General features: G+C 40.2%; 1 protein-coding gene and 1 non-coding gene across 2 annotated transcripts in view; both read right to left on the reverse strand.

The window, feature by feature from the left end:
- GPR78 (G protein-coupled receptor 78) overlaps positions 1-22297 on the reverse strand; it is a 64580-nt gene extending 42283 nt beyond the window's left edge. Inside the window, exons 1-2 of the mRNA XM_056555031.1 lie at positions 21001-22297; positions 12888-13001 (exon numbers count right to left, since the gene is read on the reverse strand). Coding sequence (XP_056411006.1) covers positions 12888-13001; positions 21001-21668 — 782 coding nt within the window. The 5' untranslated portion in view covers positions 21669-22297. The remainder of the gene's footprint in view (positions 1-12887; positions 13002-21000) is intronic.
- Positions 22298-22883: 586 nt separating this feature from the next.
- Positions 22884-23074, reverse strand: LOC130337337 (U2 spliceosomal RNA). The gene has a single exon (XR_008878240.1). It is a non-coding gene; the product is annotated as a U2 spliceosomal RNA (small nuclear RNA).
- Positions 23075-23324: the final 250 nt, after the last annotated feature.

A 23324-nucleotide genomic window follows, 5' to 3' on the forward strand; every position in this document is an offset into this window, starting at 1 on the left:
TGGAATAAAGCCACTTTTTTGATTTTTCACTACTATTGAGTGCTGCGGTCATCCTTTCTTCTCTATCTATCTATCTCATATCTATCTATCCAGAGGCGGATTGACAGGTCAGGCAGCCGGGCAGCCGCCCCCACCTGTCTGCACTTTATTTATATATTTGTGCTTGTTTTAAAGTTAGCCCGAGATGAGCCTGCAGCTAGGGGCACAGAGAAAAAACTAAGATTAGAAGGAGCAGCAGAGTTTAACTCTCTCTGTGTCCCTTTGGACAGGGATAGAGTTAAACTCTGCTGCTTCTTCTATGGATGGCCCTTTAAAGGAAATCTGTTATCAGTGTCACCTGCACTAACCTGTCGGTACAGTAGGTAGTGCAGGTGACACTGATGGCAAATCAATGATACTTACCTTGTCCCATTCCGTGCTTTCGTTCTCCGGCAATCCTCTTTGGTATCTTCAACTCTGGGCCCAACTTGGAGCATGGGCGGGGCTTAGTGACATCACCACTGCTGTTCCCTGCTGGGTCCCGCTGCTAGAAAACAGCAGCGGTGATGTCACTAAGCTCCACCTATGCTCCAAGTCAGCCCCCAAGCTGTAGATACCGAAGAGGATTGCCAGAGAACCACAGCATGGAACTGGACAAGGTAAGTACCGTTGTCATCAGTGTCACCTGCACTACGTAACAAGGGTTCTACAGAGGATGCTAACTTCAATAAAGGAAGAGCCCCAGAGGAGGAACAAGGGAATTCTGATAAAACCCGGATCCAGCCTCTTTTAGGGGTTCAAGAGCCACAAGGGGATGCTACAGGAGGAGCGTCAGTAAACACGATAGAGGGCGCAAAAACACGAAGTCGCAGGAACAACAGGATACCACAGGACAAGGGCGCATGCAAGAAGTGACAAATGTTGTGAATATTTTGTCCAAGGATCTGTCATTTGATCAAAATGGCTGAATGGGTGAGCTTTCTTGATGTACTGGTAACAATACACAATGGACATTTGACCACAGATTTATACACTAAAGAGACTGACTGTAATACACTGTTGAAATTTGATAGCTGCCACCCCAGACCCATGGTGAACTCCTTGCCCTACAGCCAGATGCTGAGGGCAAGAAGAATCACAGACACCAGTGAAAAATTGGAAAAAGCACAGGATAGGATGGTGATCAACTTTAGGGAGAGGGGTTATCCTTTGAAATTGATTGAGAAAGAGAAATCTAGAATTAACACACAGGATAGAGGTCTTATCGTGGGACGTGGAAAACCACAGAACAATTCTCACATTGCATTTGACACAACCTACAATGATCTCTCTCCAGATATTGGCAGAACCGTACTTAAATTCTGGCACATACTTGAGGGCTATGACCATATCCCTTAATTTAGGTCTTCACCAATGATGTCATATAGATGTCCGATTAGTCTAAAGGATAGGTTGGTTAGAGCTTGGGGGGGGGGGGGGGGTGTATGGCAAGTCGGCCTGAAAAGGTGTGAATGAAAATGGATTTATAATCTTAACATGCTGAAACCATCAGACTTGAATGTCGAATTCAAGACCCCACATAGGGTAGTGGGAAGGTGAACATTACCTGTGGTGCAAATTGATATCAGTGTATTTAAGTGAATATAGAAAATTGCGGTTTTTGCATATTGAATAATGCTCTTTCTCTCTTTTTTTGCAGTGAATATAGGGGAGAAATTTGTCACTCACTGGATATTGAAGAAAAATTAATTGTTGTTGCTTTAATAAAAGTATATCATTATTATTATTCATGTTTTGCCTATGTATTAAATAGAAGCATGGGGTGTATAGGGATATTACTTAGGTGATCCCATTCTATATTTTATTTTTCTGTATTTTATTTTTTACTTTATTATTTTTTATTATTTTATTATTTTTTTTAATTTTTATTTACATTTTTAATTTTTATTTAATTTTCTACTTTTGAATTATGGAGATGGTCTATTTACGGACACAGACCCTGGTGCAATGTATGTTGTGAGCCCCTGTCTGGAGGTGACAATGCTTGTCAATACAATGGTGGGATGTTGGAGAGCTGGAACCCGGGTAACATCCTCAGAATATGGTTGCCCCTGGATTCCGTGCTCCCTGGGTGTCAGACACTTTATTGTGCCGGACTCTGACATCCAAATAACACCGAAGATATGGATATGGGGCTATGAGAATGAATGAAATGAAAGTTTGAGACCTTTAGTCCATGCGCATTTGGGTATTATGTTATTCATTTCATTTTCCTTTTGGTTATTTTGCCCTGTTTATTGCCCTTATTAAAGATGGTATACAATGGAGACAGGTTTCCATGGTAATATGGACGCTGTTGATACGGAAGTAATGTGACCGGGGCTTGGCTCACTGTGCGCGTGCGCAGTGGGAAGGCTTCCGGCGAACATGCATTGGAACGCAGCGCACATTGTCTCCATGACTACACTACATCTATCTACTCCCATGCTTCTATTATGATACAGCGCATCTCCGGCGCACATGCGCTATTGAATTTCACCCACACTAACTATCTCCATTACAGCGGTGAGTGATATCTCCCATATTGCCTGCATGTTTATGTTTTTAATTGATTTTAATACATGAGCACATTTGTTCTGAATATATAATAAGGACCTTATTAGGGTTTACAGTGAAGTATTACTGTATTTAATGTAATGTTTGGTATTCACATGAGGTTTATAATATAATGCATTTTGGCCGGCATTTATCATTGTAATGTAAGTGAAGCATTTTCTACACCTTTTTTTGTGTGCTGGTGATGTGTAGGAGCACCAGATTTATTAAATGGTCACAGAGCATTTGATAAATTTTGTGCAGGTCACATTTTCTGAGATTTCACTTTTCATATACAGCAAAAAGCTAAGCTAAGTCTGGGCTGGTGTAGTTTAGAAACTTTTCAGTGGCTTTGAGCCTTTTTTGCGCCTTTTCACAAAAGGCACAGTTCATAAAACCCTTCCATATCATGTGTATTGTGAAAATCAATGGATTACAACTCAAAATCAGCAGAAATGTGTAAACCAAAGTCGCAAAAAAGGCGCAAATGAACCCTGCTTGTGCCTTTTTTGCACCTTTTCTAGACACAAAAAACAGTCTAAAGACAATGATAAATGTCGGCCCATACGTATATCATTTGCGTATGAAGTTTGCTGTGAAATTTTGTATGTAACACTGTTTTTTAATTAATTGGAAATGAAATTGGCACTCCTATATAACCTGTGGGGTTTATCACTTGTATTGAGCTTGAGAAAGACCTGGGGAGCTGATTGAAACGTTGCTGTGTGACATTCACCACATTATGGAATACCGGTACCTTTTTTTACCTTTACATGGATTTGTGTGCTGCGGATTTATCCAATTTTTTTTAGATAGACCCCCTAACCAAGGTTTGGTTCTGTGTGCTCCTGCAACATTGGATATTACAAGGGTGCTGTTTTCCTGTATTTTGTATTATCTATCTCTCTATCTGTCTATTTCCCTATTATCAATTTATTCCACATTTATCTATCTATCTATCTATCTATCTCATATCTATCTATCTATCTATCTCATATCTATCTATCTCATATCTATCTATCTCATATCTATCTATCTATTTATCTCATATCTATCTATCTATCTCATATCTATCTATCTCATATCTATCTATCCATCTCATATCTATCTATCTATCTTCTATCTATCTATTAGTCTCATATCTAGCTATCTCATATCTATCTATCTATTTATCTCATATCTATCTATCTATCTATCTATCTATCTCATATCTATCTCATATCTTTCTATCTATCTATCTTCTATCTATCTATTTATCTCATATCTATTTATCTCATATCTATTTATCTCATATCTATTTATCTCATATTCATCTCATATCTATCTATCTATTTATCTCATATCTATCTATCTATCTATCTATCTATCTCATATCTATCTGTCTATCTATCTTATATCTATCTATCTCATATCTATCTATCTATTTATCTCATATCTATCTATCTATCTATCTATCTATCTCATATCTCTCTATCTATCTATCTATCTATCTATCTTATATCTATCTATCTCATATCTATCTATCTCTCTATCTCATATCTATTTATTTATCTATCTATCTATCTATCTATCTATCTCATATCTATCTATCTATCTATCTATCTATCTATCTATCTATCTATCTATCTACAGAGAAGAACCTTTCTCATTTACATAGTAACTTTCTACTGACAACCCATTGTGGCTTCATTAGTTTTCCTCTTATGTGACAGGACAGTGAAGTCATTGGTTCATCTCTGTTTCTATGATAATATAAGGATAATATTCATCTGACAGCCTTTGATCATAGTGAGGGGTGAATCTACTGAACCGTGGTCACTTTGATTGTCACAACTTATAGATCAATCACATGTTGGCCTCTGTAGCCCAAGGCAGGAACATCATTCTGTCATCCATCACTACATTACTTCCAAGTTTGTGATCTTACTGTAGAGACATTTCCTGCAGAAAGTGCTAGTATCAAACTAATCTGAAAATGAGTAATAACATTAAAGGGGAACTCCGGCGGAACCAAATGGAAAACAAATGTTTTCAAATCAACTGGTGCCAGAAAGTTATACCGATTTGTAAATGACTTCTATTTAAAAATTTTAACCCTTCCAGTACTTATCAGCTGCTGTATACTACAGAGAAAATTGTGAAGTTCTTTCCAGTCTGACCACGGTGCTCTCTGCTGACACCTCTTGTCTGGGTAAGGAACTGTCCAGATTAGAAACAAATCCCCATAGAAAACATCTCCTGCTCTGGACAGTTCCTGATATTGACAGAGGTGTCAGCAGAGAGCACTGTGGTGAGACTGGAAAGAACTTCACAACTTCCTGTGGAGCATACAGCAGCTGATAAATACTGGAAGGGTTAAGATATTTAAATAGAAGTCATTTTCAAATCTGTTTAACTTAATGGCGTTAGTTAATTTGAATTTTTTTTCCCACCAGAGTACCCCTTTAATTATCCATCTTCCATCATCCATTATACTTGATGCTTCAGAAGGGAAGAATGATTAGTCTTGTGTTCATTATTTATATAAGTTTTCTGAAGGTTCTCTGGTTTCCTCCCACACACCAAATACATACGAATAGGATGCTTGGCTTACTATGACTTTCCACAGTGACATTGTCACCCACATTGGGAACAGGGACTGATGGCAATCTCTGTACAGCACTGGGGAAAATGGTGTTTCTATATATACAAGGTAAGGAAAATATGTGTGTACAATGTTACATTATATTCATCAGTGTTTCTAAATAGCACTGGGCTAAAAAGCTTTTGAGTTTTAATGATATATATTTTTTATTTTTTTTTATTTTGACTATGCCTAAAGCTCTGTTTCCCAACCAGGGTGCCTCTAGCTGCTGCAAAATTGCAACTCCTAACATGCCAAGCAACTGGTGGCACACTAGTTGTGAAGAACTGGCCTATAGACATAAAACACATAAAATATAACATAACCGTAAACCCCTACCCTAACCTAAGTAACCTAAAACATACGGCTAGAGATGTGCCTGGGCTACTGCTGAGAGTACACCTAAAGCAGTCTTTTCCAACCAGGGTGCCTCCAGCTGTTGCAAAACTACAACTGGAGGCACACTGGTTAGGATGCATTGGCCTAAAGAGAGCTATATATATATATAAATATATATATATATATATATATATATATATATATATATATATATATTGAGGTATATAGTCATGTCCGTAAATGTTGGCACCCCTGTAATTTTTCAAGGAAATTAAGTATTTCTCACAGAAAAGGATTGCAGTAACACATATTTTGCTATACACATGTTTATTCCCTTTGTGTGTATTGGAACTAAACCAATCAAGGGAGGAAAAAAAGCTAATTGGACATAATATCACACCAAACTCCAAAAAGGGTTTGGACAAAATTATTGGCACCCTTAACTTAATATTTCAGGTGTAAGAACCCACGTCCGCGGCACTCGTCTAAGATCCAAACTTTATTGGCAGCTTTGGCAGAACACAGGAAACAAATGTTTCGCTCACAGAGCCCCTGTTTTTAGTATTAGAGCAGTCACACATTGCAATAGTTCTTGGTGGCGGTCACCTCCTTGCTGTGGGGCTTCAACACGTTGCAAACCCAGAAATCTCATACATTTGGGGTCTGCATTATGAACTTTACACATATGCTTAATAAGTCTGGGTGAACCTATCTTGTGCGTAAAGACCGAACATGTTCGTTAAAGCGTTTAAACAGTGGCCGAATAGTCTTACCGATATAAAAATATCGGCAGTCACATATTATAGCATATACAACATAGGCTGTTTGGCACGTTATAAAATCCCTTATACATATTTCAGTTTTCCCTAGTCGAATAAATTGACCCACCAGAAAGCTGCTGCAACACCGACAACCAAGGGGTTAAATTGCGTCTTGGCTTTCAACATTGGGTCATCTGTGACTAAATGCCAGTTTTTTCTTATAGCAGACCTAATACAGTCATTCATCGTACTGTGCTTAAAGATGAAAGAAAAACTGTCAGTCTTTAGTCTATTGTCTGTTCTGTAGATTAAATGTTGTCTATTGCAGTGTTTTGCTTTCTCCAAAGCCTTCTTGATCACTAAGGGAGGATACCCCTGCTCTTCTAATTTCTTACTGAGGGTATTGGCCTGTTGGTTAAAAGATGTATCATCATTGTTAATACGATATAACTGGACAAATTGTACGTACGGTAGAGACTCTTTAATATAGGAAGGATGATAACTATCATGGTGTAATAGTGTATTGGAGGCAGTCGGTTTGGTGTGAACAGTAGTATGGATCTCTGTGCCTAATAGTTTAACATCTACATCCAGAAAGGTAGCCCTTTTGTTGCCAAAATTACTGGTGAAAATCATATTGTAGGAATTACTATTAAGATATATGACAAAGGAAGAAAATTCTTCCTCTGACCCCGACCAGACAACAAAGATGTCGTCTATATATCTTAGAAATAGACTAATATGACGTAGGAATTGTTTGCTAAGGGAGAAAACCATCCCCTCCTCCAAATCACCCAAAAAAATATTAGCGAAAGTTGGTGCGGCCGGGGTCCCCATCGCGGTCCCCCACTGCTTCCAATACCACTGCTGACCAAATTGCAAGGCATTGTGACTGAGGACGAAAAATAACACTTTGCAGACATACTCAGCGAAGTCATCGCTCAATTGTGTATGTCGCAACTGATGTTTTACTGCCTGCACAGTTTTCCGATGATAAATCTAGCAAATCACTAGGAAACCCTAGTTACCTTACTCCCTATAGAAAATTTCTCAGGAAGGGTACCTTCTCAATTTAATCCCCCCTTGCCCGCCGGTTCATCTATTGAGCAATTTCGGGATCGGGTTTTAGATGATGTCAGAGCACTGATATACCCGAATCCACCCGATAATATCTCACCGGGTGAAAAAGCCGCTCTTAGAGAACTTAGTTCACGCTCAGACATAATAGTAAAGCCGGCCGACAAGGGGGGCATTATAGTCCTTATGACTAAGGAATACTACTTACAGGAAGCTGAACGACAGCTAGGTGACTCAGAGACTTATGCCCCCCTTAATTCTGATCCCACCAGGAAATACCAGGATGGTCTGTAGAACCTTTTAAAGAGGTTTTTTCCTCTCCCCACTTTTCTGAGAAATTGATTTGGAAATTTCCTAAACGACCTTACTGGTATTTCCTCCCGAAGACACATAAGAGTATGACCAGTCTGCCAGGGAGACCCATAGTCACTGAGCCCCTGTCACGCTACTTGGATTGGTTGTTGCGTCCCCTCCTCCATACCCTACCGTCCTATATTAAGGACACAGGCGATTTTTTGGGACATCTGGACCAAATGGTGTGGCAAGAGGACTTCAAGCTTGCCACCCTGGATGTGGAAAGCCTGTACACCCGCATCTCCCAGGATGCTGGTATGCAGGCAGTAAAACATCAGTTGTGACACACGCAATTGAGTGATGACTTCGCTGAGTATGTCTGCAAAGCGTCCTCAGTCACAATGCCTTCCAATTTGGACAGCAGTGGTATTGGCAGCGGTTGAGGACCGCGATGGGGACCCCGGCCGTACCAACTTTCGCTAATATTTTTTGGGGTGATTTGGAAGAGGGGATGGTTTTCTCCCTTAGCAACCAATTCCTACATCATATTCGTCTATTTCTAAGATGTATAGACAACATCTTTGTTGTCTGGTCGGGGTCGGAGGAAGAATTTTCTTCCTTTGTCACATATCTTAATAGTAATTTTGGCAACAAAAGGGCTACCTTTCTGGATGTAGATGTTACACTATTAGGCACAGAGATGCATACTACTGTTCACACCAAACCGACTGCCTCCAGTACACTATTACACCATGATAGTTATCATCCTTCCTATATTAAAGAGTCTCTACCATACGGACAATTTGTCCGGTTACATCGTATTAACAATGATTATACATCTTTTAACCAACAGGCCAATACCCTCAGTAAGAAATTAGAATTATCCTACCCCAGTGATCAAGAAGGCTTGGGAGAAAGCAAAACACTGCAATAGACAACATTTAATCTACAGAACAGACAATAGACTAAAGACTGACAGTTTTTCTTTCATCTTTAAGCACAGTACGATGAATGACTGTATTAGGTCTGCTATAAGAAAAAACTGGTATTTAGTCAGAGATGACCCAATGTTGAAAGCCAAGACGCAATTTAACACCTTGGTATCTTTTAAACGGTGCAGAAACATCAGGGATACATTGATAAAAGGGAGGTTGGATACTTCTCCTCCCAGAAGCTGGCTGCGGGACGCAATTCCTAAGGGCAACCACAGATGTGGAAGTTGCCGGTGTTGCCGCAGCTTTCTGGTGGGTCAATTTATTCGACTAGGGCAAACTGAAATATGTATAAGGGATTTCATAACGTGCCGAACCCCCTATGTTGTATATGCTATAATATGTGACTACCGATATTTTTATATCGGTAAGACTATTCGGCCACTGCTTAAACGCTTTAATGAACATGTTCGGTCTTTACGCACAAGATAGGTTCACCCAGACTTATTAAGCATATGTGTGAAGTTCATAATGCAGACCCCAAATGTATGAGATTTCTGGGTTTGCAACGTGTTGAAGCCCCACAGCAAGGAGGTGACCGCCACCAAGAACTATTGCAACGTGAGACTGCTCTAATACTAAAAACAGGGACTTTAGGTCCCCTTGGTTTAAATGAGAGGCAAGATATTAATGTATTTTCCTAAACAGTAGTTGCAATACTTCTTTGCTGGTTTAATTTGTATTCATTGTATTAATTTGTATTCACAACACAGCTATTTTTATTGGGATGGTCCCTTTAAATTTTGCACTAACCAATAAAGCTTTTTTGTACTTAGGACTATTTAAGGGTAGGGGGGATCTTTGGGAAGTAGGCTGTGAAGAAGCTCTGTGAGCGAAACATTTGTTGCCTGTGTTCTGCCAAAGCTGCCAATAAAGTTTGGATCTTAGACGAATGCCGCGGACGTGTGTTCTTACACCTGAGACAATTACCTCTACTGCTGCTGGTCCGCTAGAGCACCACCCGGATCCTGTTTGGCGTTCTCCCGTGTAACCTGTTGCACCCCACACAAGACGGCATCCTAAGCAAGGTAGTGCCAGCGTTATGTCCTTCTCCGTAATTGGACTTAACTTAATATTTGGTTGCACACCCTTTGGAAAAAAATAATTGAAATCAGTCGCTTCCTATAACCATCAATAAGCTTCTTACACCTCTCAGCCGGAATGTTCCTTTGCAAACTGCTTCAGGTATCTCTTATTGGAAGGGGGCGCCTTTTCCCAACAGCAATTTTAAGATCTCTCCACAGGTATTAAATGGGATTTAGATCTGGACTCATTGCTGCCACTTCAGAGCTTTCCAGCACTTTGTTACCATCCATTTCTGGTTGCTTTTTGATATATGTTTGGGGTCATTGTACTGCTGGAAGACCCAAGATCTTGGACACAAACCCAGCTTTCTGACACTGGGTTGTACAGTGCGACCCAAAATCTGTTGGTAATCCTCAGATTTCATGATGCCTTGCACATGTTCAAGGCACCCAGTGCCAGAGGCAGCAAAACAACCCCAAAACATAATTGAACCTCCACCATATTTCCCTGTAGGTACTGTGTTCTTTTCTTTGCAGGCCTCATTCCGTTTTCGGTAAACAGTAGAATGATGTGCTTTACCAAAAATCTCTATCTTGGTCTCATCTGTCCACAAGACGTGTTCCCAGAAGGATTTTTGCTTACTCAAGTTCATTTTGGCAAAATGTTGTCTTGCTTTTTTATGTCTTTGTGTCAGCAGTGGGGTCCTCCTGGGTCTCCTGCCATAATGTTTCATTCCATTTAAATGTCGACGGATAGTTTGCGCTGACACTGATGCTCCCTGAGCCTGCAGGAAAGCTTGAATATCTTTGGAACTTGTTTGGGGCTGCTTATCCACCAACTGGACTATCCTGAAGTGACACCTTTCATCAATTTTTCTCTTCCGTACACGCCCAGGGAGATTAGCTACAGTGCCATGGGTTGCAAACTTCTTGATCATGTTGCGGACTGTGGACAAAGGCAAATCTAGATCTCTGGAGATGGACTTGTAACCTTGAGATTGTTGATATTTTTCCACAATTTTGGTTCTCAAGTCCTCAGACAGTTCTCTTCTCCATTTTCTGTTGTCCACGCTTAGAGTGGCACTTACAGACACATAATGCAAAGACTAAGTGAACCTCTCTCCTTTTTATCTGCTTTCAGGTGTGATTTATATATTGCCCACACCTGTTACTTGCCCCAGGTGAGTTTAAAGGAGCATCACATGCTTGAAACAATCTTATTTTTCCACAATTTTGAAACGGTGCCTATAATTATGTCCAGCCCATTTTTGGAGTTTGTGTGTTACTGCAATCCTTTTCTGTGAGAAATATTTCATTTTCTTAAAAAATTTCATGGGTGCCAACATTTACGGCCATGAATGTATATATATATATATATATATATATATATATATATATGTATATATATATATATATGTCAGGATTCGGCAGGCTGGAGGTGGATCCTATGACACATAGGGATTGGCGTGGACCGTGCCGGCGGACCGGTTCTAAGTTGCTACTGGTTTTCACCAGAGCCCACCGCAAAGCGGGATGGTCTTGCAGCGGCGGTAGCAACCAGGTCGTATCCACCGGCAACGGTTCAACCTCTCTGACTGCTGAGATAGGCGTGGTACAAGGGATAAGGCAAGAGCAAGGTCGGACGTAGCAGAAGGTCAGGGCAGGCAGCAAGGATCGTAGTCAGGGGCAACGGCAAGAGGTCTGGAACACTGGCTTGGGATACACAAGGAAACGCTTTCACTGGCACAATGGCAACAAGATCCGGCAAGGAAGTGAAGGGGAAGTGAGGTAATATAGGGAAGTGCACAGGTGAACACACTAATTAAAACCATGCGCCAATCAGTGGCACACTGGCCCTTTAAATCGCAGAGAGCCGGCGCACACGCGCCCTAGGGAGCGGGGCCGCGCGCACCGGGACAGCACAGACGGGGAACGAGTCAGGTAAGCGGGTCGGGATGCGCACCGCGAGCGGGCGCGTCCCGCATCGCGAATCGCATCCCGGCTAGGGACATTATCGCAGCCCTCCCGGTCAGCAGGTCTGACCGGGGCGTTGCGAACAGGAGAACGCTGCGAGCGCTCCAGGGAGGTGCGGGGACCCGGAGCGCTCGGCGTAACAATAGATATATATATATATATATCAAAATACTTCAGTCTTACAGAAAGATATAAAACACAATCACAAAACAATATTCAGGACCATATCCTTTTATCCAGATGAAGATAAGACAAATATTATAAGGAACTGTAGATCTTCTTATGTGAAACCAGAAAACAAACCCATAAGGCTATGTATACAGGGCAGAAATTTTGAGCGCAATCTGGCGGAAAAATTCCGCTCTGTTTTTAATGGGATTCTGCTTCACTGTGCACTCAGGAGAATTTTGGCAGCGGCAACATTTTCCATGCAAATTCAGATTCCAGTCTCCGCAGAAAGAATTGTCAGTTCTGTCTGCAGAATCCGCTCGGAAATGCATTGCTGTCTATGGAGATTGCATTGCTGTCTATGGAGATGGTGCATTTCCGAGTGGTTCCCGCTGTCTGCAGAATCCTAATGCCACCATGTTCTGCCAGTGTCTGCTGTCTGCAGAATATCCGCCCCAAAAATTCCACCATGTGAACATAATGTAAACTGCTAAAGCTTCAATAGCTGTCCTGTTTGTAGATTCATTATGAAACATGTGAAATATCAAACATGCAATGTTGCCTAATAGATCTTCTTTCAAAAAAAAAAAATTTAAGTGAACACAGGGGTTAAAAAAAAATCTACAAAAAGATCTGAAATGTTTTTGAAGTACAAGAAGGGGTAATGGAAAAAACCTAATGAACTATGATCACTCTGGTCCTCATCCAATCATGGATATGACATCATGAAGTGACATCATTTGGGCATAATCCCATTCTAGACACCTTGGTCAGGCTTCCATACACTCTTTCAACTACAATCAATAGGATCTAGATCAGTATTTCCCAACTGGGGCGCCTCCAGCTGTTGCAAAACTACAACTCCCATCATGCCCGGACAGCCTTTGGCTGTCCGGGCATGCTGGGAGTTGTGGTTTTGCAACAGCTGGAGGCGCCCCAGTTGGGAAACACTGATCTAGATACTTGGAATAGGTGAACCCATCCTCTCTGTATGACATGACATGGGAGCCATCCATGCATAGGTTAGTGTAGAGAATCAGAAGCCACATCTCATACTGACCTTGTGATGACATAGGGCGCAAAGCACACAACAAATGATCCTATAAAAATACTGATTTTCTTTGTAGCCCGTTGTCTTCTTCTCTTTTGCTCACTTAGACATCTCTGCTTCACACTGCAAGGTAGATGGGCAGCATCAATACACAGTAACTACAAACTACAGGCAGGGCATACATGTCACAGAATACGAGTAAAGAATGACACATCACAAGGGGGGCAATATTACTATATACCATGGACATATATAATCATAACTGGTAGATAGATAGATATATAGATAGATAGAAATATACATATACAGATAGATATGAGATAGATAGATAGATACAAGATAGATAGATAGATCGAAGGGGATAGATACGAGATAGATAGATAGATCGAAAGGGATAGATAGGTAGATAGATAGATAGGAGATAGATAGATGATACATCATGATAGATAGATGATAGAAAGATTGAAAGCTACATAGACAGATAGATAGATATGAGATAGATAGATTAAAATGATATAGATAGATAGATAGATATGAGATAGATATATAGATATGAGATAGATAGATAGAAGGGGATAGATAGATAAACAAAGAATAAGTTGGCCAGCACTTATTCTTTGGATGTATTACACATACGGGGGATTGGCTACCTCCATGTTGGTTCTTGCACCCCACCCACCTCTATCAGGTGTATATAAGGTGATTTGGATGTTCCAGATCTTGCAATGCCTGCTGATCTGTTCACACAGAGGCATATTCATAGTGTAGGGTCCGTCCCAATGAGATCACCTTACCGTGGTGGGACGGTTCAAGCTATTTGGCCGCCAAATTGCAAGCTAAGTATCTCACTCTTTCATTACTGCACCATAGCTGAATAGCTTCTCATGTTGTATCTATATACTCATGTGTTATCTATATCTTTGTGCTAGCAGTGTGCTGCTGCATTCTCCTGTTGCTAGATAGCTAGATAGATAGATAGATAGATAGATGGATGATAGATGATAGATAGATATGAGACTGATAGATAGATAGATAGATAGATATGAGATAGATAGATAGATATGAGATAGATAGATAGATATGAGCTAGATAGATAGATAGATATGAGATAGATATGAGATAGATATATATGAAAGATAGGTAGATAGATAAATAGATTGATATGAAATAGATAGATATGAGATAGATAGATAGATAGATAGAGAGATAGATAGATAGATAGATAGCAACAGAATACAGCAGCACACTGCTAGCACAAAGATATAGATGAAACATGAGTATATAGATAAAACATGAGTATATAGATAGAACATGAAAAGCTATACAGCTGTAATGCAATAAATGAAAATATGAAACTATGAAATTATGAGGTACTTAGCTTGCGAATTTGGCACCAAATAGCATGGACCGTCCCACCACGGTAAGGTGACGGTCCACGCTATTTGGCGCCAAATTTGCAAGCTAAGTACCTCATAATTTCATAGTTTCATATTTTCATTTATTGCACTACAGCTGTATAGCTTTTCATGTTCTATCTATATACTCATGTTTTATCTATATACTCATATTTTATCTATATCTTTGTGCTAGCAGTGTGCTGCTGTATTCTCCTGTTGCTGTATATTTAGCCCAGCAGCCTGCACCTGTAGGCCAGGTCTTTACAATAGTTTGGAATCAATAGTGCTGGCCAACTTATTCTTTGGTTGTAGATAGATAGATAGATAGATAGAAGGAAGAAAGCAGCACTCCCAATGTGAATGGGTGCCTCCCAGCCAGGGTCCTGGTCCAGGATCCTCTTAAATACTCCAAGGAAAAGGCAATGGCACTATAAGTCGTGAAAAAGGAGATTATTTATTAATCTTGGTGTGCAGCTGCCTTTTTTCACGACTTGGATTGCCACTGCCTTTTCTTTGGAGTAGATAGATAGATAGATATGAGATAGATATGAGATAGATAGATATGAGATAGATAGATAGATAGATATGAGATAGGCTGGGTTCACACCACGTTTTTGCAATACAGTCCGCGTATCAGGTTTTTGATGAAAAAAAAAACGGATTCCTCAAAACCTGACTAAAACTGTATCAAAATGTGTGTACAAATTTTAATCCGTATACGGTTTGAAAAATGATGTCCGGTTGCATCCTTTTTTTTTAAAGAAAAAAAACGCATACTTTTTTAACTTTTCACTCCATTATGAATAAAGTTTCACTTGTTTGATTGAAATTCCACGAAAAAAAAGTCAAAAACCGTATGGTGAAAACCGTATGAAGCCGTACGCACATACGGTTCTGTACAGTTCCCATAGACCACCATTTAAAAAAACGTATACGGTTTCTATCAGTTTTTCCACTCGGACATAAAACTGTAGTAGACTACGGTTTTGTGTACGGGATAAAAATTGGATAAAACCGTAAATGATACAAAACATACACAACCGGATGCATCTTTTGACATATGGTTTTCAATGACGTGTCTATACATATGATTTGTAATACGGTTCCATACGTTTTTTACACTAGAACCGCATACAGGAACCGTATTGCAAAAATGGGGTGTGAATGCAGCCGTAGGCTACGGTTTTGGGTACGGGAAAAAAACTGAAAGAACCGTACAGGATGCAAAACTGACACAACCGGATGCATCTTTTGGCATACTGTTTTCAATGGAGAGTCAATGCATACGGTTTTCAATACGGTTTCATAATATTTTTAAATTGAAAAGGTATACAGGAACTGTATTGCAAAAACTTGGTGTGAACCCAGCCATTGATAGATAGATATGAGATAGATAGATAGATAGATAGATATGAGATAGATAGATAGATAGATAGATATGAGATAGATAGATAGCTATGAGATAGATAGATAGATGATATGAGATAGATAGATATAAGTTAGATAGATAGATAGATAGATAGATAGATAAGGGATAGATATTAGATAGATAGATAGATAGATATGAGAGATAGATAGATAGATAGATATGAGATAGATAGATATGAGTTAGATAGATAGATAGATAGATAAGGGATAGATATGAGTTAGATAGATAGATATGAGATAGATAGATAGGAAATAGATAGGAAATAAATAGATATGAGATAGATAGATAGATAGATAGATAGATATGAGATAGATAGAAAGATAGATATGAGATAGATAGATAGATATGAGATAGATAGATAGATAGATATGAGATAGATAGATATACGTTAGATACATATGAGATAGATAGATATGAGTTAGATAGATAGATAGATGGGAGATAGATAGATATGAGATAGATAGATAGATACATAGATAGATATGAGATAGATAGATATAAGTTAGATAGATAGATAGATAAGGGATAGATATGAGATAGATAGATATGAAATAGATAGGAGATAGATATGAGATAGAGAGATATGAGTTAGATAGATATATAGATAGATTTGAGATAGATAGATAGATAGATAGATAGATAGATAGATATGAGATAGATAGATATAAGTTAGTTAGATAGATAGATAGATAGATAAGGGATAGATATGAGATAGATAGATATGAAATAGATAGGAGATAGATAGATAGATAGATATGAGACAGATAGATATGAGATAGATAGATAGATAGATATGAGATAGATAGATAGATAGATAGATAGATATGAGTTAGATAGATAGATAGATAAGGGATAGATATGAGTTAGATAGATAGATATGAAATAGATAGATAGATAGATAGATAGATATGAGATAGATAGATATGAGTTAGATAGATAGATAGATAGATATGAGATAGATAGATATGAGTTAGATAGATAGATAGATAAGGGATAGATATGAGATAGATAGATAGATATGATAGATAGATAGATAGATAGATATAGATAGATATATATGAGTTAGTTAGATAGATAGATAGATAAGGGATAGATATGAGTTAGATAGATAGATATGAGATAGATAGATAGATATGAAATAGATAGGAGATAGATAGATATGAGATAGATAGATATGAGTTAGATAGATAGATAGATATGAGATAGATAGATATGAGTTAGATAGATAGATAGATAGATAGATAGATAAGGGATAGATATGAGATAGATAGATAGATATGATAGATAGATAGATATAGATAGATAGATATGAGTTAGTTAGATAGATAGATAGATAGATAGATAGATAGATAGATAAGGGATAGATATGAGATAGATAGATAGATATGAGATAGATAGATATGATAGATAGATAGATATGAGTTAGTTAGATAGATAGATAGATAGATAAGGGATAGATATGAGATAGATAGATAGATAGATAGATAGATATGAGATAGATAGATATGATAGATAGATAGATAGATAGATAGATAGATATGAGTTAGTTAGATAGATAGATAGATAGATAGATAGATAGATAGATAAGGGATAGATATGAAATAGATAGGAGATAGTTAGGTAGATATTTAAGATAAGTAGTTGTATAAACTAACTTTGACTTAATAATACATTCCTGTCAGTGAGCTTCTTATTCATAGACTAAAAACATATAACATACCATATAGAAGATATATATATATAACAGATTAGCACTATAATATCAAGTGACCTACATAGGCGTCACTGCAGCTATGTCATTATCTTACAGTAAGTCATTGCATAAAACAAGCATCTCCATGACATATTCAGCACCGCCACTCCGCTGAGACCGAGGATGCGGTGTCTAAATCATGGAGTCTGAATCGAAGAAGCTTCGGAAACGCTATAACTGCAACATACACACTCAGAGTCCAGTAATTTACTATAAGAATAATACAACAAACATCATGACACATACAATGCAATACTTTAGAAAAGAATATCATTTTATTAAAAGAATCTACTTAATCAGCTTTTACCCTGTATAGCACTAACGACTCCTGAAGACTCGATTACAATATAATACAGAATTGGTAGCAGTCATACATACTGTATTGTCCAATATCTTTTCAATCACTTTTTTTTATTGATTTGCTATCTATCTTACCCCTGAATGAGTCATTTTCCAATCCTTTTATTGACCTTTACTCATATTTTGCAAAGTTCAAGGTGATTTTATCTCTGCAGATGTTCTCTCATGTTCATGTAGCAGAGCTGACTTGGTTGCAGCACATCTGCCTTCGTATTGTCTATTGACTCGGCTTCCGCTGTATTTGCTGCTGCCTATACTGTATAGCAGTGGTGCCTAAACTGTGGACCTCCAGATGTTACAAAACTACAACTCCCAGCAACTCTGTTTTGCAACATCTGGAGGTGCACAGTTTAAATACCGCTGCTTTACAGTATCCTTAAGTGTCTGTGTATCCAGAATTAGTCGTATTAGATCCAACTAGTATATATAGATAGACAATTGCTGAAAGGAGAAGAATACAGTTACCTGGGGTGGATGTCTACATGTGAAAACAGGGAGCCCCCCCAAAACTCCAGCTCTGCTACAGCTGTATTAGCTGCTGCCTATACTTTACATCGGTGGTCTCCAAACTGTGGAGCTACAGCTGTTGCCAAAACTACAACTCCCAGTGTGCCCGGACAGCCAAAGGCTGTCCGGGCACACTGGGAGTTGTAGTTTTGCAGCATGTGGAGGTGCACAGTTTAGAGACCACTGCTATACAGTATCCTAGGGTGTCTGTGTATCCAGAATTAGTCATATCAGATCCAACTACCATGCATCATATACACAATAGCAGCAAGAAGATGAATACAATTACCTGGGGTGGCTGCTACATGTGAAAACAATGCAGGGAACCCCCCCATACTCCAGCTCTGCTACAGCTGTATTAACTGCTGCCTATACTGTACAGCAGTGGTCTCCAAACTGTGGAGATCCAGATATTGCAAAACTACAACTCCCAGCATGCCTTGACAGCCAATGTGAAAACAATGCAGGGAGCGCCCCAAACTCCAGCTCTGCTAAAGCTGTATTATACTGTCCAGAAGAGGTCTCCAAACTGTGGAGCTCCAGATGTTGCAAAACTACAACTCCCAGCATGTCCGGACAGCCAACGATAGAGGTAGCAGAGCTGACTTGGTCCCTTGTTACAGCACATCTACCTTCATATTGTCTTTGACTCTGTTTAAGCTGTATTAGACTATTCTGTATAGCAGTGGTATTTAAACTGTGCATCTCCAGATGTTGCAAAACTACAACTCCCAGCGTGCCCGGACAGCCAAAGGCTGTCCGGGCATGCTGGGAGTTGTAGTTTTGCAACATCTGGAGGTGCACAGTTTAAATACCACTGCTGTACAGTATCCTAAAATGTCTGTGTATCCAGAGTTAGTCACATAGATCCAACAGGCGTGCATCATATACACAACAGCAGCAAGGAGAAGAATACAGTTACCTGGGGTGGATGTCTACATGTAAAAACAATGCAGGGAGCCCCCCCCAAACTTCAGCTCTGCTAAAGCTGTATTAGTTGCTGTCTATACTGTACCGTGGTGGTCTCCAAACTGTGGAGCTCCAGATGTTGCAAAACTACAACTCCCAGCGTGCACGGACAGCTGTTTTGCAACATCTGGAGGTGCACAGTTTAAATACCACTCCTCTACAGTATCCTAAAGTGCCTGTGTATCCAGAATTAGTCAGATAGATCCAACAGGCGTGCATCATATACACAATAGCAGCAAGGAGAAGAATACAGTTACCTGGGGTGGATGTCTACATGTGAAAACAATACAGGGAGCCCCCCAAACTCCAGCTCTGCTACAGCTGTATTATACTGTGCAATGGTGGTCTCCAAACTGTGGACCTCCAGATGTTGCAAAACTACAACTCCCAGCGTGCCCCGACAGCCAACGACAGATGTAGCAAAGCTGATTGGTCACTTGTTACAGCACATCTACCTTCGTATTGTCTTTCACTCTGTTTAAGCTGTATTAGACTATTCTGTATAGCAGTGGTATTTAAACTGTGCATCTCCAGATATTGCAAAACTACAACTCCCAGCGTGCCCGGAGAGCCAAAGGCTGTCCGGGCACGCTGGGAGTTGTAGTTTTGCAACATCTGGAGGTGCACAGTTTAAATACCACTGCTGTACAGTATCCTAAAGTGCCTGTGTATCCAGAGTTAGTCACATAGATCCAACAGGCGTGCATCATGTACACAATAGCAGCAAGGAGAAGAATACAGTTACCTGGGGTGGATGTCTACATGTAAAAACAATGCAGGGAGCCCCCCCCCCCAAACTCCAGCTCTGCTAAAGCTGTATTAGTTGCTGCCTATACTGTACCATGGTGGTCTCCAAACTGTGGAGCTCCAGATGTTGCAAAACTACAACTCCCAGCGTGCCCGGACAGCTGTTTTGCAACATCTGGAGGTGCACAGTTTAAATACCACTGCTTTACAGTATCCTAAAGTGTCTGTGTATCCAGAATTAATACACAATAGCAGCAAGGAGAAGAATACAGTTACCTGGGGTGGATGTCTAAGTGTAAAAACAGGGAGCCCCCCCCCCCCCCCCAAAAAAAAAAACTCCAGCTCTGCTACAGCTGTATTATACTGTCCAACGGTGTCGTCTCCAAACTGTGGACCTCCAGATGTTGCAAAACTACAACTCCCAGCGTGCCCCAAAAGCCAATGACAGATGTAGCAGAGCTGACTTGGTCACTTGTTACAGCACATCTACCTTCATATTGTCTTTCACTCTGCTTCAGCTGTATTTGTTCCTGCCTATACTGTATAGCAATGGTGCCTAAACTGTGGACCTCCAGATGTTGCAAAACTACAACTCCCAGCGTGCCCCGACAGCTAACGACAGATGTAGCAGAGCTGACTTGGTCACTTGTTACAGCACATCTACCTTCGTATTGTCTTTCACTCTTCTTCAGCTCTATTTGTTCCTACCTATACTGTATAGCAATGGTGCCTAAACTGTGGACCTCCAGATGTTGCAAAACTATAACACCCAGCGTGCCCGGACAGCCAACAGCCGTCCGGGCATGCTGGGAGTTGTAGTTTTGCATTATCTAAAGGTGCACAGTTTAAATACCACTGCTATACAGTATCCTACAGTGTCTGTGTATCCAGAATTAGTCACATACATCCAACAGGCATGCATTATATACACAATAGCAGCAAGGAGAAGAATACAGTTACCTGGGGTGGATGTCTACAAGCAACACAAGTGTCTGCATGGTGATAATATCTATCCTCCTGCAGTGGAACCGTGCCACTTTCAGCACCTTTAAATAAGTGAAACATAATATAACCAGTGAGAGCATGAAACTGGCAGCATGGAACACGATGGTGAATGCCATGAAGCGTCTCGTCTCGGGGGCATCTTGGGCATGCAAGGTGCAAGATGCATACATGCTACTGTAGTCTAACCAGGACAGGAAGAGAGAGACCAGGGGAAAGGTAAGTGAGTGCAGCCAGGTGTACCCCATCATGATGACTGCATCTTTATACCTCATCTTGCTGGTGTAACTTAAGGGGAAAACCACCGCAATCCATTTGTCTATGCTGAGAGCTGCCATGCTCAACATGGTGCTGGAAGTCAAAAAAGTTTCCAAAAAGCCCAAAGCTTGGCAGAGGCAGTCACCGAATGGCTGGTGGTGGTTGAGGATGGCCAGGAAAGTGGAGGGCATGTTGAGGATGGTCAAAAGGAGGTTGCAGAGCGACAGGTTGACCAAGAAGATCCCAGAGACCTGCTTCCTTATCTCAGCACTGTACAAGAAGCATACCAGCACCAGAAGGTTAGCCAACAAGGAGACAATGAACACTACTATGAGTAAACCAGCCAGCAGAACCTCTGCCAAGTGCATTGCTTAGCATCTATCCATTAGCCTGATTTTTCACAGCAGTGTTTGCCTCATTGAATTACCATGGGGGGGAGTCAGGTTGGTTGTCGTCTACATGCTTCCTCTGTGGGATTCCTCCATGGTGTAGGATAGGAGTTCCAGGAGAGCCCTATCTGTTAGAATGGTGCTGCTGTCCAAGGTGCTGCTATCCAGAGTGCTGCTGTCCAAGGTGCTGCTGTCCAAAGTGCTGCTGTCCAAGGTGCTGAAACTAGGATCCCTGCAAATGCCAGTCATTGCCAAGAAGCATCGGGTCCCATCCCTCTGCAGGCAAAGTGCTGACTGCTGGAATCCAAAGGAAGGACTCTCATTCCATGGAGAATAAGGGAAAAGGAGTTGTTTCTTAAATGGTCTGTGCAAGAAAGCAGCCGAGCAGAATAAGTGGCACACCTTCTCCTCTCTGCCTTGGAGAGACTCACTCATGCGCAGGGCAGGAGAGCTGACAAAGAAATGCACATTGCCACTCACTATATAGCACTTGTTTGCAGGTTTGCTGCTACTTGCTATAACACCCTGCAGAATGCTGAGACAGGGCAGGATACATGGTAGTGCATGACACTCACACTGCACTGCTGCATAAGGACATGAGGAGCAGGGGCTTGAGGGATTGGATCTCACAGGAGTCAGGTTCTTCTATATGTAGAAATATGTAGTATAGCAGTGACTGTAGCCATCAAGGCAGTGTTTCCCAACCAAGGTGCCTCCAGCTGTTGCAAAACTACAACTCCCAGCATGCCCGGACAGCCGAAGGCTGTCCGAGCATGCCGGGAGTTGTAGTTTTGCAACAGCTGGAGGCCCCCTGGTTGGAAAACACTGCATCAAGGACTACTAAATTAGCTACCTTAATATATTCCTCATTATATTCCCTTTAATATATATATATATATATATATATATATATATATTATACAAAAAAGAAGATTGCAGCAGCACACATTGGTCAAAAAATTGAGGCTCTTAGCGCACTTTTTTGATCAAAAACGTGTCCCCCATTCACCACGGGGAGGTGGCCTCATTTAGGATGGGACCCTAATTCTTAGGATGGGACACAAATTCTGAGCCTAACGCTCAGATACCAACTCACCTCTGCTGGGCATATAGCCTCTGACTGGGTGACATGCTGGATCCGTATATATATATATATATATATATATATATATATATATATATATATATTTTTTTTTTATGTGCACTGTACCCAAAGATACTGCCATATCGGGTCAATGCATAGGGTGACGGAAGCATGCTTCGAAATCGGTCCCCGTTCTCAAAAATCCATTTAATATATGGTCCCCAGATAGGGGATGTATCAGATATTAAACTGATAAGAACAGACACTACACTTGATCTTAGCTAAAAGGCCGAGAAGCAATGCCTTTAATATTGTTTTTATTGTTTTTTTTAGATATTAATACAACAACTTAATGCAAAAAATTAGCATTACGAATCAAGGTGCCATATATCATACATTAAAGGGGTACTCTGGTGGAAACCTTTTTTTTTTCTTTCTTTAAATCAACTGGTGCCAGAAAGTTAAACAGATTTGTAAATGACTTCTATTAAAAAAAATCTTAATCCTTCCAGTACTGATCAGCTGCTGTATACTACAGAGGAAATTCTTTT

The sequence above is a fragment of the Hyla sarda genome, chromosome 1 (assembly GCF_029499605.1).
Source record: "Hyla sarda isolate aHylSar1 chromosome 1, aHylSar1.hap1, whole genome shotgun sequence".
In the NCBI taxonomy this organism is placed as follows: Eukaryota; Metazoa; Chordata; class Amphibia; order Anura; family Hylidae; genus Hyla; species Hyla sarda.